We start from the raw sequence: 17,627 nt of genomic DNA on the forward strand, positions 1-17,627 counted from the left end.
TTATGTCAATAACAGAGTACTACGAATCAGGAGATCAGTTCACCCACAGCAGTGGCATTACATACCCACAGACCAGAATCCCGCAGATCATGCAACTAGAGCAGTTGACGCAAGTCGACTAGGAAGCACAACGTGGCTCTCTGGACCAAAACTATTGTACATTGAGGAATGTTTTCCAGACACCTTCGAACTTGTAGGAGAGGACTCAGATGCTGAAATCCGCCCTCAGGTGTCTACACTACATACAATGACCTCTGTTATCCAGCTTGGATCTTGCAGGTTCAACAGATTCTCAAGTTGGAAGTCACTTACTCGAGCCATTACCTGCCTGACACATATAGCTCGTTCATTCAGGACCACCAGAACTCGTGACATGGAAAAATCTAAAGGAGCAGCGAGGCTTACCCACGAAAGCCTAATCACCTTCATGGCTGAAGCTGCAGCTATAATCAATGCAAGACCCCTGGTTCCAGTTCCTAACGACCCTGAGGAGCCCTTGTTATTGACTCCAGCTACTTTACTTACCCAGAAAACAGGACTGTCCAGTGCCCCTCCAGGAGGATTCGACGCGAAGGACCTCTACAAGCGCCAATGGAGACAGGTACAAAGTCTTGCAAATACTTTCTGGGACAGGTGGTGCAAACAATATTTGTCTACCCTGCAGCCACAGATGAAGTGGCAATCTACTAAACCTAATCTGAACATAGGTGACCTTGTTCTTGTGAAAGACTGTCAGATTCACCGGAACCAGTGGCCACTTGGTCTAGTTACCGCAACGTTCCCGAGCAAGGACGGCAACGTCCACAAAGTTGAGCTAAGGATGACCAAAGGGAATGAACCTAAGACATTTTCCAGACCGGCATCTGAACTGGTCCTATTGTTGCCTTCGGAAGAAAGGAGTAGTGACATCCGTTGATGCCAGACGGGGAGTGTTCTGTCTCCGCCATCTAATATTGTTGCCCTGATTATTTGCTTGCATAATTGCAGTTTCCTCAGTATACAGTATTGATATATTCATGCCTTTATTCATCTGTGATGCTTTGGCTCCCTCTAGCGGCCAGAGTTATGTTGGCAGTTCAATCTTGTTTTTGTATTATCCATGTCTGATTCTCCTCCTCCTTTGCAATGCATTATGGTAGCTCAGCCTCCATTTCCCTCCATTTTTCCTTTCACTTTCCTCAGTCTGCCTTCAAGGAAAGACGCTTCACTTCATCCCCCTTGCGATTGCATTGCCGGTATGTCTTTATGCTTCCTATAGATATTTCTGCTCCATATTAGCCTAGCCTAGCCAGTTGTACTCCCAGTTTAGTCACTAGCTTTCTAAATGTTATGCATAATGTATATCATGTGTATTATGTATCTTCTATGCCATGCACTGATTCTATGTATATCATTGTTCACAGTTTCACCGCATCAATATACCACTACGTTTAATAAAGCACAGACTCAACCACAGTCTCCTTATTGGACCCCGGTATAGCGGTTTAGCTGACTGTATAGCTACGTATGAGCCTGCCTCAGCTAGTGAGGACAGAACAACTTTGAATTGTATCCTGTAATGAATGGGTAGCCAGTGTAACGACTGGCGAAGAGCGGAAGCGTCCGAGTAACGATTAGCCAGATGGACGACCCTGGCTGCTGCATTAAGGATGGATTGGAGAGGGGAAAGTCGAGTGAGGGGGAGGCCAATTAATAGAGCGTTACAGTAGTCCAGGCGGGAGTGGATCAGAGCGACAGTGAGGGTTTTAGCTGTCTCCATGGTGAGAAAAGGGCGGATTCTAGAGATGTTCTTTAGGTGTAAGCGGCACGAGCGGGCAAGAGATTGTATATGGGGGGTGAAGGAGAGATCGGAGTCAAACATAACACCCAGACAGCGCGCCTGCTGCCGGGGTGTTATTATGGTGCCACCCACGGAGAGGGAAATGTCAGATTTAGGGAGGTTAGTAGATGGTGGGAGCAGAAGAAGTTCAGTTTTGGAGAGGTTGAGTTTCAGATAGAGAGCGGACATGATGTTGGAGACTGCGGACAGACAGTCAGGTATATACTATATACAGGGGAGATGACACGTATATACTATATACAGGAGGAGATGACACACGTATATACTATGTACAGGGGAGATGACACAGGTATATACTATATACTGGAGATGACATGCAGGTATATACTATATACAGGAGGAGATGACACAGGTATATACTGTATACAGAAGGAGATGACTTACAGGTATATACTATATACAGGAGGAGATGACACATGTATATACTATATAAAGGAGGAGATGACATACAGGTATATACTATATAAAAGAGGAGATGACACATAGGTATATAGAGGAGGAGATGACATACAGCAGGTATATACTATATACAGCGGAGATGACATACAGGTATATACTATATACAGGAGATGACATACAGGTATATACAGTGGGGCAAAAAAGTATTTAGTCAGTCAGCAATAGTGCAAGTTCCACCACTTAAAAAGATGAGAGGCGTCTGTAATTTACATCATAGGTAGACCTCAACTATGGGAGACAAACAGAGAAAAAAAAAATCCAGAAAATCACATTGTCTGTTTTTTTATCATTTTTTTTGCATATTATGGTGGAAAATAAGTATTTGGTCAGAAACAAACAATCAAGATTTCTGGCTCTCACAGACCTGTAACTTCTTCTTTAAGAGTCTCCTCTTTCCTCCACTCATTACCTGTAGTAATGGCACCTGTTTAAACTTGTTATCAGTATAAAAAGACACCTGTGCACACCCTCAAACAGTCTGACTCCAAACTCCACAATGGTGAAGACCAAAGAGCTGTCAAAGGACACCAGAAACAAAATTGTAGCCCTGCACCAGGCTGGGAAGACTGAATCTGCAATAGCCAACCAGCTTGGAGTGAAGAAATCAACAGTGGGAGCAATAATTAGAAAATGGAAGACATACAAGACCACTGATAATCTCCCTCGATCTGGGGCTCCACGCAAAATCCCACCCCGTGGGGTCAGAATGATCACAAGAACGGTGAGCAAAAATCCCAGAACCACGCGGGGGGACCTAGTGAATGAACTGCAGAGAGCTGGGACCAATGTAACAAGGCCTACCATAAGTAACACACTACGCCACCATGGACTCAGATCCTGCAGTGCCAGACGTGTCCCACTGCTTAAGCCAGTACATGTCCGGGCCCGTCTGAAGTTTGCTAGAGAGCATTTGGATGATCCAGAGGAGTTTTGGGAGAATGTCCTATGGTCTGATGAAACCAAACTGGAACTGTTTGGTAGAAACACAACTTGTCGTGTTTGGAGGAAAAAGAATACTGAGTTGCATCCATCAAACACCATACCTACTGTAAAGCATGGTGGTGGAAACATCATGCTTTGGGGCTGTTTCTCTGCAAAGGGGCCAGGACGACTGATCCGGGTACATGAAAGAATGAATGGGGCCATGTATCGTGAGATTTTGAGTGCAAACCTCCTTCCATCAGCAAGGGCATTGAAGATGAAACGTGGCTGGGTCTTTCAACATGACAATGATCCAAAGCACACCGCCAGGGCAACGAAGGAGTGGCTTCGTAAGAAGCATTTCAAGGTCCTGGAGTGGCCTAGCCAGTCTCCAGATCTCAACCCTATAGAAAACCTTTGGAGGGAGTTGAAAGTCCGTGTTGCCAAGCGAAAAGCCAAAAATATCACTGCTCTAGAGGAGATCTGCATGGAGGAATGGGCCAACATACCAACAACAGTGTGTGGCAACCTTGTGAAGACTTACAGAAAACGTTTGACCTCTGTCATTGCCAACAAAGGATATATTACAAAGTATTGAGATGAAATTTTGTTTATGACCAAATACTTATTTTCCACCATAATATGCAAATAAAATGTTAAAAAAACAGACAATGTGATTTTCTGGATTTTTTTTTCTCAGTTTGTCTCCCATAGTTGAGGTCTACCTATGATGTAAATTACAGACGCCTCTCATCTTTTCAAGTGGTGGAACTTGCACTATTGCTGACTGACTAAATACTTTTTTGCCCCACTGTAGTATATACAGAAGAGATGACATACAGGTATATATTCCATATATAGGAGGAGATGACACATAGGTATATACAATATACAGGAGGAGATGACATACAGCAGGTATATGCTATTTACAGGGGAGATGACATACAGGTATATACTATATACAGGAGATGACATACAGGTGTATGCTATATATAAGGGAGATGTATATACTGAGGGGAAAATGAGAGGTGTGAGGTGAAAATGAGGGGTGTGAGGTGAAAATGAAAAGGTGTGAGTGCAAAATGAGAGGAGTGAGGGAAAATAGTGGAGTGATCGGAAAATGACAGATGTGAGGTCGAAATGACAAGTGTTAGGGGGAATGAGAGGAGTAAGGGGGAAAATAAGAGGAGTGAGGGGGAAAATGAGAGGTGTAAGGGAGAAAATGAGAGATGTAAGGGGGAAAATGAGAGGCGTGATGGGAAAATAAGAGAAGTGAGGTGCTATAACTAGCCACAGATATTTACTATGCCCAGGCAACGCCGGGCTCTTCAGCTAGTTGTAAATATACAGTGATTTTTACAAAAGAGAACAAAACATGAATAATAAATGGCAAAACTTCACCTATCCAATGCAAATGTTAAACAGACATCACAAAGATTGCCATTTGCCTGCTGCAAGTGATTTTTCATGGACCCATAGATTTGTATATATACATCTGAGCCATGATTTGATCAAAAACAAACATGTTTGGTTTTGGGATCGTTTCCCCAAAAACATGCAAACTATAGTCAAATTAATAACACAAAGACTAAAATGGGTACATATTCTATCCGTGGAAAATACAAATAGAACACGTGTGTGAAAGACAGACATCTGAATGGGGCTTTATTCAGGGTTTTTCTCAACAGTGTGCAGATAATTCAAATTGCTGGTACTGTAATATGCAAGCAAAATTACTATGTCCTATTCAGTGAAGTCTAGTGCAGCTTTGGACTTCACCTAGTTATTCTTTTTACAAGTTTCTCCATAAAGGATCAAACACCATATTTTTCGAACCATAAGACACACTTTTTAGAAAGAGAAAATCCCAAATCGGATTTGACTTGAAATTCATAAATTGGGTCATATTACTGTACCAGTAATTTGTTTGCTGTGGCGATGGAGCCATTAGCATGTAGATTGAGGGATGCAAGCAACTTTGTGGGTTTTAGGTGTAATGATAGAAGAAAAAGTAAGTTTATATGCTGATGATATGCTGTTGTCTGTGGTGAATATAGAGACATCTTTGGGCCCAATAATGGAGGAGTTCATAGACACCAAACATGTCTAGGTTTATTTTTATCTAAATGGTGAAAAAAAATTTCAAAATTTGTTAAAAAAATTTGCGCCTTTTTTGATGCCCATAATGTTTCAATTTATAGTGACCTCTAGTTGGGTGGGGGCTTATTTTTCACGCACCGAGCTGACGTTTTTAATTATACCATTTTGGTGCAGATACGACTGTTTGATCGCCCGTTATTGCAGCCGTAATTCTGCCATTTTGACTTTTTTTCTCATTACACTGTTTAGTGATCGTGTTAATTTTTTTATATTGATAGAGTGAGCGATTCTGAACGTGGTGATACCAAATATGTGTATGTTTAATTTTTTTTTTTTTTTAATTGTTTTATTTTGAATGTGGCGAAAGGGGGGTGATTTGAACTTTTATAGATTTTTTTTTATATTTTTAACCCCTGGAGCTTTTTTCGTTTTAGTTTTTCGCTCCCCTTCTCGGAGCCATACCTTTTTTATTTTTCTATCAATATGGCCATGTGAGGGTTTATTTTTTGCAGGACAAGTTTTACTTTTGAGCGATACCATTGGTTTTATCATGTCGGGTAACAGAAATCGGGAAAAAAATTCCAAGTGCGATGAAATTGCAAAAAAAAGTGTAATCCCACACTAGTTTTTTATTTGGCTTTTTTGCTAGGTTCACTACATGCTAAAACTGACCTGCCATTATGATTCTCCAAGTCATTATGAGTTCATAGACACCAAACATGTCTAGGTTATTTTTTATTTAAGTGGTGAAAAAAAAACAACTTTGCTTAAAAAAAGAAAAAAAAAAAAAAATTGTGCAGTTTTCCGATACCCGTAGCGTCTCCATTTTTCATTATCTGGGGTTGGGTGAGGGCTTATTTTTTGCGTGCCGAGCTGTCGTTTTTAATACCACTTTTCTGCAGATACTTTTTTTGATCGCCCATTATTGCATTTTAATTCAATGTCGCGGCAACCAAAAAAAACGGAATTTTGGAGTTTTGATTTTTTTCTCCCTACGCCATTTAGCAATCAGGTTAATAATTTTTTTTATAGATCAGGCGATTCTGAACGCAGCGATACCAAATATGTGTAGGTTTGATCTTTTTTTAATTTTATTTGTTTTATATTTTTAAACTTTTTTTTGGCTTGCTTCAATAGCTTCCATAGGAGGCTAGAAGAATGCACAACGCGATCGCCTCTGCTACATAGAGGTGAAGCAGAGATCACCAATATGTAGCAGAAATGCAGTATTGCTTTGAGCGCCGACCACAGGGTGGCGCTCAAAGCAATCGGCCATCAACAACCATAGAGGTCTCAAGGAGACCTCAGGTTGTTATGACAATGCACCGCTGACCCCCGATCATGTGAAGGGGGTCAGCAGCGCTTGTTAAATGCCGCTGTCAGACTTTGACAGCGGCATTTAACTAGTTAACCCCTTTACCCCCAAGGGTGGTTTGCACGTTAATGACCGGGCCAATTTTTACAATTCTGACCACTGTCCCTTTATGAGGTTATAACTCAGGAACGCTTCAACGGATCCTGGTGATTCTGACACTGTTTTCTCGTGACATATTGTACTTCATGATAGTGGTAAAATTTATTTGATATTACCTGCGTTTATTTGTTAAAAAAAATGGAAATTTGGCAAATATTTTCAAAATTTCGCAATTTTCCAACTTTGAATTTTTATGCAATTAAATCACAGAGATATGTTACACAAAATACTTAATAAGTAACATTTCCCACATGTCTACTTTACATCAGCACAATTTTGGAACCAACATTTTTTTTTTAGGGCGTTATAAGGGTTAAAAGTTGACCAGCAATTTTTTTTAGGGACCACATCTCATTTGAAGTCATTTTTAGGGGTCTATATGATAGAAAATACCCAAGTGTGACATCATTCTAAAAACTGCACCCCTCAAGGTGCTCAAAACCACATTCAAGAAGTTTATTAACCCTTCAGGCGCTTCACAGGAATTTTTGGAATGTTTAAATAAAAATGAACATTTAACTTTTTTTCACAAAAAATTTACTTCAGCTCCAGATTGTTTTATTTTACCAAGGGTAACAGGAGAAAATGGACCCCAAAAGTTGTTGTACAATTTATCCTGAGAACGCCGATACCCCACATGTGGGGGTAAACCACTGTCTGGGCGCATGACAGAGCTCGGAAGCGAAGGAGCGCCATTTGACTTTTCAATGCAAAATTGACTGGAATTGAGATGGGACGCCATGTTGCGTTTGGAGAGCCCCTGATGTGCCTAAACATTGAAACCCCCACAAGTGACACCATTTTGGAAAGTAGACCCCCTAAGGAACTTATCTAGATGTGTGGTGAGCACTTTTACCCACCAAGTGCTTCACAGAAGTTTATAATGGAGAGCCGTAAAAATAAAAAATTAAAATTTCCCCACAAAAATTATTTTTTACCCCCAGTTTTGTATTTTCCCAAGGGTAACAGGAGAAGTTGGACCCCAAAAGTTGTTGTCCAATTTGTCCTGAGTACGCTGATACCCCATATGTTGGGGTAAACCCCTGTTTAGGTGCACGGGAGAGCCCAGAAGGGAAGGAGCACTGTTTTACGTTTTCAACGCAGAATTGGCTGGAATTGAGATCGGACGCCATGTCGCGTTTGGAGAGCCCCTGATGTGCCTAAACAGTGGAAACCCCCCAATTATAACTGAAACCCTAATCCAAACACACCCCTAACCCTAATCCCAACGGTAACTTTAACCACACCTCTAACCCTAATCCCAACCGTAAATGTAGCCCCAACCCTAACTTAGCCCCAACCCTAACTGTAGCCTTAACCCTAGCCCCAACCCTAACCCTAGCCCCAACCCTAGCAATAACCATAGCCCTATCCTTAACCCTAGCCCTAACCCTAGCAATAACCCTAGCCCTAACCCTAGCCCTAACGGGAAAATGGAAATAAATACATTTTTTTTAATTTTTAATTTTTCCGTAACTAAGGGGGTGATGAAGGGGGGTTTGATTTACTATTTATAACGGGTTTTTTAGTGGATTTTTATGATTGGCAGCCGTCACACACTGAAAGACGCTTTTTATTGCAAAAAATATTTTTTGCGTTACCACATTTTGAGAGCTATAATGTTTCCATATTTGGGTCCACAGAGTCATGTGAGGTCTTGTTTTTTGCGGGATGAGTTGACGTTTTTATTGGTAACATTTTCGGGCACATGACATTTTTGATCGCTTTTTATTCTGATTTTTGTGATGCAGAATGACCAAAAACCAGCTATTCATGAATTTCTTTTGGGGGAGGCGTTTATACCTTTCCGCGTTAGGTAAAATTGATAAAGCAGTTTTATTCTTCGGGTCAGTACGATTACAGCGATACCTCATTTATATCATTTTTTATGTTTTGGCGCTTTTATACGATAAAAACTTCTATAGAAAAAATAATTATTTTTGCATCGCTTTATTCTGAGGACTATAACTTTTTTATTTTTTCGCTGATGATGCTGTATGGCAGCTCATTTTTTGCGGGACAAGATGATGTTTTCAGCGGTACCATGGTTATTTATATCAGTCTTTTTGATCGCATGTTATTCCACTTTTTGTTTGGCGGTATGAGAATAAAGCGTTGTTCTTTGCCTCTTTTTTTTATTTATTTTTTTACGGTGTTCACTGAAGGGGTTAAATAGTGACTGTTTTATAGAAGGGGTCGTTACGGACGCGGTGATACTAAATATGTGTACTTTTATTGATTTTTTTTATTTAGATAAAGAAATGTATTTATAGGAAGAATATATATATTTTTTGGGGATTTTTTTTTTTTTTTACACATGTGAATATTTTTTGCTGTTGTATTTCACTTTGCTGTGCACTGTGTCAGATCAGCGATCTGACGTGCACTTCTCCTGGCTGCAGTGAAGCCACCTCCCTGCAGGACCCGGATACCGCGGCCATCTTGGATCCGGGCCTGCTGCAGGGAAGAGGAGGTAAGAGACCATCGCAGCATCGCGTTGCTCCGGTGGTCTCAGAGAAGCCCACAGGGAGCCCCCTCCCTGCGCGATGCTTCCCTATACCGCCGGCACACTGCGATCATGTTTGATCGCAGTGTGCCGGGGGTTAATGTGCCGGGGGCGGTCCGTGATCGCTCCTAGCACATAGTGCCGTATGTCAGCTGCGATATGACGTACTATCCCGTCGGTGGTCATACGGGCCCACCCCAACTCGAAGGGATAGTACATCATATGTCAGAAAGGGGTTAATGGGCACAGGCGGATCGTTGAAAACAGCTGACATGGCTTTGAGTGGGGGAGTCTGCCAGCTGACATACTATCCCGTCAGCTGGCAGAAAGGGGTTAAAAACTTTTTTTTTTTTTTTTAAACTTTAGGCATGCTTCAATAGTCTCCACGGTAGATTAGAAGCTGCCATGACCCGATCGGCTCTACTACATACAGGTGGCACTCATAGCAATGTGGCACTGGCAACCATAAAGGTTTGCTGGAGACCTCTGGTTGTCATACCAACCCATCGGCGACCCGCGGTCATGTGACACGGGCACCGATAGGTGGGATTTCCGACACGCTTGCCGGAAGCCTATGTTAAATGCTGCTGTAAGAGTTTGACAGCGGCATTTAACTTGTTAACAGTCGAGGGTGGATCGCCATTCCACCCGTGGCTGTTAGAGGCACATGTCAGCTATTCAGAACAGCTGACGTGCTGGAAAAGATGTAGGCTCAGTGCCGGAGCCCACAACAAAGGGAGGGAGTCCGCCATGGGCACACTATGTCGTAAAGGAGTTAACTGGGAAAAATCACCACTATTACCAGTGAAACCTGTTACACCCATGTATTTAATATTAGATACACAGATTCAGGTGGTGGAAACATTTCAATATCTTGTGGTAGTGATTGATGCACATGTAAAAGATTATATAATGCTAAACATTAACACCTTGCTAGACAGATTCATGTCTAAAATCAATGCATAAAAATAATAATAATAATAATTTTTATTATTTAGATAATGCATGTTGTAAACTCCCGCAATCGGTAATAGGTAGAGGAAATCTCATTAAAATGATACTAGTGCTAGAATGGCGATACATACTACACAATTCTCCATGCTGGAGGCCCCCCTATATTCCGTAAAGTGCAGTCAATGTTTAAAGAACTAATTTGGTGCAAACGAAATGCAATAATTAAATTACTAACTTTTCAGAGGGATAAAACGGAGGGTGGGTTGGCGATACCAGATTCATGGATGTACTTTATAGCATCACAGATGCAGCATTTTCACGGCTGGGAAAAGAGGGAGAGTATGGGCAATTAGAAAGACTTGTTTTACATGACAAAATTTTCACCTATTCACATATTGGAAGGGGGTGCGATAAGCATGGACGGAGAGTGGCTAACTACAGCGTTAATATACAAGCTGTGGGATAGGGGAAAGAGATTGCTGGGAATTACTGGATACTCCAAATTTACCCCAATATGGCACAATCATAAATCAGGGGAGCTTGAGGGGTTTAGAGGATGGGATCTGAAGGGAATACAAACTATGGACAATATACTAAAAAACGGAACACTTTAAAGCTTCAATAACCTCCAATAAGAATATGGGCTTCCTAATGCTTCCATCTTTCAATACCTTCAACTGAGGCATGCGTTCCTGTCCCAGTTTAGTGTTACTGCACCCAAAATTTAAAAAAAAGGTACACACTTGAGTCATTAGCATCGGCAAAATATACAACTGGTCTAATCTCTAGACTATATCAGCAGATGTTGCAGTCTCATACTGATGGCCATACTTGGACAGCAAGGTTAAAATGGGAATCAAAAGCAAAAGAAAAAAAAGGTGGTTAGCACTCACCAAACCCGATGCTGTAAAAAATCTTTATTGTGACATGGACATGGACAGGGAGAACATGATGTCTGGAGGATGACAGCTGTTTCACGCTACATGCGCTTCCACAGATCCCGATGCGCATGTAGCGCGAAACAACGACTTTTCAGCGTATTACGGCCGTAATATACGGACCGTATTGTTTTACGCTGTGTGTGACGCCGGCCTTACAGAGAAGGTGCATTTATACGGAGACTTGATTTCACACAGGTGGATTATATTTATCATCATTAGGCATTTAGGACAACATTGGATCATTCAGAGATCCACAACGAACTTCTGGAGTGAGTTTGCTGCACTGCAAGTAAAGGGGCCGAATAATATTGCACGCCCCACTTTTCAGTTTTTTAATTTCCACAAAAATTTAAAATAACCAATAAATTCCGTTCAACTTCACAATTGTGTTCCACTTGTTGATTCTTTACCAAAAATTTACATTTGGTATCTTTATATTTGAAGCATGATATGTGGGAAAAGGTTGAAAAGTTCCAGGGAGCCGAATACTTTCGCAAGGAACTGTATTGGAGCAGGTTCCCAGACTGTCCCCATGCGAGTCTCAGAGACTCTTGCAGATATATCTCATACACAGGGTGTAGAGAACGCCGAGCGTCCTTGTTAAGATGGGGTAAGCTCAGATGCAGACTGTCCTAGACATGGAGCAGAGGATGCACATTTAATGCGCATTTTCTGGGAATGCAGTAAACTGGGCTCATATTGGAAAAGCACAGTAGCTCTAATACAAAGGGGGTTTGGAGGGCAACTTCAGGCAGACTTAAAGGTGTGTGTGCTGGGATATCTGGGAGAGTCAATGGACTTTGAATCCCCGCTGGCCTTTGGGTTATCGCGAACATTATACCAGGCTCGCAAACTAATTGCATCACATTGGTTGGACGTCCAACCTCCGTCGGTCAATGTACTAATAAACAGAATAAATGATAACATTTGGATGGAAAAGGAGGCTTATAGAAAAAGAAAAGCAATAACAAAATTTGAAAATATATGGAGACCATGGTTAAATATACTGGGCCTACTGTTTGGAGCTCTGGTGAGTGATAGGGTACGGCGGATAGTGGTTCCAGTGTAGAGGGCTATAATATTCCCAGGTATTGGATATAGGAGTAGTTATTGGACATAATAAATAGAAGCGACTATTGTGTGTCAGTCAGGGTATATTGGATGTAATGCACTATGAATATAGTTTGGGCTGGTGTGCTATTGGAGGGAGGGTGTTGTGAATTCTGTGGCAGAGCTCCCTCCTGTGGTCACAAGTGGTACTTCGGCTGGTTCTCTCTGTGAGCTTCCGTTGGTGGAGGAAAGTGGTACTGCGGCTTCTGAGTTTCCTTCCTCAGGTGATGTGGTGAAGTCGTTAGGTGCTTCTCTATTTAACTCCACCTAGTGCTTTGATCCTGGCTTCCAGTCAATGTTCTAGTATTGGACCTGTTTACTCCTGGATCGTTCCTGTGGCCTGCTGCTCTGCATAGCTAACTTCCTCTTTGCTATTGTTTGCTGTTTTTTTCTGTCCAGCTTGTCAATTTGTTTTTTTCTGCTTGCTGGAAGCTCTGGGACGCAGAGGGTGTACCTCCGTGCCGTTAGTTCGGTACGGAGGGTCTTTTTGCCCCCTTTGCGTGGTTTTTGTAGGGTTTTGTGTTGACCGCAAAGTTACCTTTCCTATCCTCGCTCTGTTCAGAAAGTTGGGCCTCACTTTGCTAAATCTATTTCATCTCTACGTTTGTCTTTTCATCTTAACTCACAGTCATTATATGTGGGGGCTGCCTTTTCCTTTGGGGTATTTCTCTGAGGCAAGGTAGGCTTATTTTCTATCTTCAGGCTAGCTAGTTTCTCAGGCCGTGCCGAGTTGCATAGGCAGCGTTAGGCGCAATCCACGGCTGCCTTTAGTGTGGTTGGAGAGGATTAGGGATTGCGGTCAACAGAGTTCCCACGTCTCAGAGCTCGTTCTTGTTTTTTGGGTTATTGCCAGGTCACTGTATGTGCGCTGACCTCTATGTCCATTGTGGTACTGAATTACCTTTCATAACAGGAGGGGTGTTTGTTTTTGTTCTCATTTATAAATACACAGTGACACTGCTACCATTAGGCGATTTGAGCTCTTTGGCTCAGGCGGCAGAAGAGAGGGGGCGGCAGATTCTGTAGTACCCGTATATACTCGAGTATAAGCTGAGATTTTCAGCCCATTTTCTTGGCCTGAAAGTCCCCTTCTTGGCTTATACTCGAGTCATACCCAGGGATCGGCAGGGGAGGGGGGGGGGGCGGATTTTTTTTTGTAATTATACTTACCTACTCCCGGCGCGGTCCCTGCACGTCCCTGCTTCTTCCAGCGCTGCAGCTTCTTCGTGTACTGAGCGGTCACATGGTACCGCTCATTACAGAAATAAATATGCGGCTCCACCTCCCATAGAGGTGGAGCCGCATATTCATTTCTGTAATGAGCGGTAACTGTGACTGATCAATACAGGAAGAAGATGCAGCGGTGGAAGAAGCAGGGACGCAGCGCCAGGAGCAGGTGAGTATACGGGGAGGGGGAGCACAACGCTGCGCGATATTTACCTCTCCTCGTTCCAGTGCGGCTCCGTCTTCAGCATCCTCTGGCTGTGACGCTCAGGTCAGAGGGCGCGGTGATGTAGTCAGTGCGCGCCCTCTGCTGAACGTCAGTGCTGAAGACGGAGCCGCACGAGGAGCAGGTAAATATTGCCAGTGCCGGGGTCCTGAGCGGAGAGGTGAGTATGTGATATTTTTTTTATCGCAGCAAAAGCATATGGGGCAAGTGGCTGTACGGAGCATCTTATAGGGCCATAACACTTGTGCAGCACTATAATGGGGCAAGTGACTGTACGGAGCATCTTATGGGGCCATAACACTTGTGCAGCATTATATGGGGCAAGTGACTATACGGAGCATCTTATGGGGCCATAACACTTGTGCAGCACTATATGTATGGGGCAAGTGACTATATACGGAGCATCTTATGGGGCCATAACACTTGTGCAGCACTATAAGGGGCAAGTGACTGTACGGAGCATCTTATGGGGCCATAACCCTTGTGCAGCACTATAATGGGCAGTGACTGTATGGATCATCTTATGGGGCCATAACACTTATGCAGCATTATATGGGGCAAGTGATTGTACGGAGCATCTTATGGGGCCATAACACTTGTGCAGCATTATATGGGGCAAGTGACTATATGGAGCATCTTATGGGGCCATAACACTTGTGCAGCACTATATGGGGCAAGTGACTATATACGGAGCATCTTATGGGGCCATAACACTTGTGCAGCACTATAAGGGGCAAGTGACTGTATGGAGCATCTTATGGGGCCATAACGCTTGTGCAGCACTATATGGGGCAAGTGACTGTACAGAGCATCTTATGGGTCCATAACACTTGTGCAGCACTATATAGAGCAAATATCTCTATGGAGCATCTTATGGGGCCCTTATTACCCTTTATGCAGCATTATATGGGGCATATTTTAATATGGAGCATCCAATGGAGCCCATCAAACTTTATGGAGCATTATATGAGGCTCCTGATTCAATATGGATATTCAAAAACACTTAACCTACTCATGTCTCAATTAATTTTACTTTTATTGGTATCTATTTTTATTTTTGAAATTTACCGGTAGCTGCTGCATTTTCCACCCTAGGCTTATACTCGAGTCATTAAGTTTTCCCAGTTTTTTGTGGCAAAATTAGGGGGGTCGGCTTATGCTCGGGTCGGCTTATACTCGAGTATATACGGTATATATATTTTTTAATATTTTCCTGCTTTTACACAAAAACAATTTTTTGAAAAAATTATTATTTTGCATGTCCTTATTCTAACAGCTATAACTTTTTTTTGCTGACTGAGCTGTATAGGGGCTTTTTTGTGGGACAAGATGAAGTTTTCAGGGAAACCATTCCTATTTACAAACGACTTTTTGACCCCATTGTATTGCACTTTTTTGTGGGCTTTATGATGAAAAAAAAACAGTTTTTGCTATTTTTTTGGATTTTTATAGATCAGGTCGTTACAGACGCAGCGATATCAAATTATTTGTACTTTGTTTTTTTAAATATACCATAAGTATTTATTGCATTACATTTTTTTCTATTCTTTTTTTACTTTTTAACTTAGACCCTCTATGGTACTTTCACTTTTATTACTCTGATCTCTAACACTGCAATGCATTTAACCTGTCAGTGTCACTGACAGAACACCTTTTAGACCATTCTCCTTGCATAGTCTAACAGGCTGCTGTAACTGGCATAACGGGAGGTCATTACTTGACCTCGGGTTGCCAATGCAACAACTGGCAGCCCGTGAATACATTGCGAGTGTGCCGATCGGGTAGGAGAGGAAGTCCTGTCCCTCTATTAGCTTTCTAAATTCTGTGATCACTACTGATCTCAGATTTAGTATGTTAAAGAGCCAGAGCCTGTTACAGCTAGAGGTTGGCTGTGAATTAAGTTGAGCACCCGATGGCTATAGTGCGGGCACAGCACCTGTGCCCGCAGGATTTCCATGATGTACAGGTACGCCCATTTGCGGGAAGTACCCACAAGACAGAAATTTATATGTACAGTACAGTATGTTATATCTCGGGGAGTGGTTAAAAAAATAGTTAGATGGCACATGCCTTACCCCAATCATAAAATAGGAGGAGATAAATTGTCTTGCTCATGTCGCTGTAGGTCAGCAATCACACTGTGCACAGAAGCACTCAGGAAAGTCAATCCACTCAGAAGGTTACAAAAGAAGTAGGGGATACAACACACAAGTAGATAAAATTGTTTATTCAACAATTGTTAAAAGCATCTTCATCAGTGTATGTTCCATAAAAATATTATGTAAAAAGTCTATAAGACATGTGACATGAATATACACTAATTAATTTTTTGAACAAACATTGATTTTATCTACTCGTGTGCTGGATTCCCTACTCCCTTGATGTGGACATCAGGAGATTCTGAGCTCAGTGACTTCCTGCATGTGATGCTCTCTACTGTCGACACTGCTGCAGATAGTGAGAGGAGCAGTGGTGGGGAGCCAGTGCTGGACCAGGGGAGGGCGATTACCACCTAGCTTTATCCAGTATTTTTTTGCAAGGGTCAAAGCTGAAATATCAGCTAATATCTGGAAAGTATGGTATTTTTTACCATGCATTGTACAGTAAACTGATGTTGGAAACGGATAGAAGCTCTACTAAGCAGGTAGTGATATGTTAGATGACAAGCCAATAGCACACATCCGAATTAGAAATATTATTGGATGTAACAATGACTTACAAATAGTCAAGTCTGTAATAAACTGATTTACAGAGTAGATGGTGCTTCCTATTACTATATAGGGTAAATTGGAGAAGTAGAATTTACTAGATAAACAACCCACTCACCTTTCCAAAAGAGCCCTGCCCCAGGACCTTAAGCAGGACAAAGTGTGATTGATCAGCCTTCTCTGAGCCTTCCTTCACATGGTGTGTAATGGGGATCTCCTTCACTACAACCTCATCCTGTTGAGAAGAACATAAAAAATGTCATCTTAAAATATTATGTATGCTATAAAGACAATTAATATAGTTAATTTGTATAGCTTTCGTAGTATATATTAGACTATTGTTGGCCAAAACCATCTTAAAAAAACAGTGCTAAGAGAACAAAAAAATGTAACAATTGCCGAAGCATTATAATAATAATGATGCTTACTTAAAATTACATTATGCGCAAGTCAAAAACAACAAAAAAACAAAAACACAAATCATCAAAACAGTGCATTTAGACAGCTTAAACCCCTTCCCAACTGGCAGGAAGTGGTGAAGGCATTAGACAGAACACCATCTGAATACATCATTGTATGCCATAATATATGCGATTCTACAGTGTACTACTGTCTAAAACAGTGGTCCCAAACTCCAGGCCTCGAGGGCTGCCAACAGTGCACGTTTTTAGGATTTCCTTGGTATTGCACAGGGGTTGGAATCATCACCTGTGCAGATGATCGCATTACCACCGATGAAATACTAAAGAAATCCTGAAAACCTGCACTGTTGGCGGCCCTCGAGGCCTGGAGTTGGGGACCCCTGGTCTAGAACATGCTACACCTAATGTCTACTGACCAAATCGCCCAGGTGTCCTGTATCTGGCAGAGGAGGACATCGAGATTTGTCTCTGTATTTTTTCTGTATCCAAAGAGAAAAAGTCCTAAATCCAGGAATCCGAACCTCCTTCTCCATTGGGCTTAATGCCCACATAGAGAGGAAGGCAGTCAAATGCTGAAGTATGAGATCCTGGACTACTGAACCTAAAATGATAATATCTGCTGCCTCCTCAGCCGCTATCTGCAGAAACTGAAAGCAATGAGCTATACAGATATTAAACTTCCTTTACATTAACCTCAAAACCAAAATACATTGTGAACCAATGGGAAGGACACACCGCACCG

General features: G+C 42.0%; 1 protein-coding gene across 3 annotated transcripts in view; it reads right to left on the bottom strand.

The window, feature by feature from the left end:
• RPS6KA1 (ribosomal protein S6 kinase A1) overlaps positions 1–17,627 on the bottom strand; it is a 356,285-nt gene that overhangs the window by 86,134 nt on the left and 252,524 nt on the right. For 2 of the 3 annotated variants that reach the window (XM_069756752.1, XM_069756750.1), the window contains one exon: positions 16,582–16,698. In XM_069756752.1, coding sequence (XP_069612853.1) covers positions 16,582–16,698 — 117 coding nt within the window. Of the gene's footprint in view, positions 1–10,489; positions 10,565–16,581; positions 16,699–17,627 lie in introns of those variants that run through there. The other variant, XM_069756751.1, reaches the window with a different exon arrangement.

The sequence above is a fragment of the Ranitomeya imitator genome, chromosome 3, assembly GCF_032444005.1.
Source record: "Ranitomeya imitator isolate aRanImi1 chromosome 3, aRanImi1.pri, whole genome shotgun sequence".
NCBI lineage: Eukaryota > Metazoa > Chordata > Amphibia > Anura > Dendrobatidae > Ranitomeya > Ranitomeya imitator.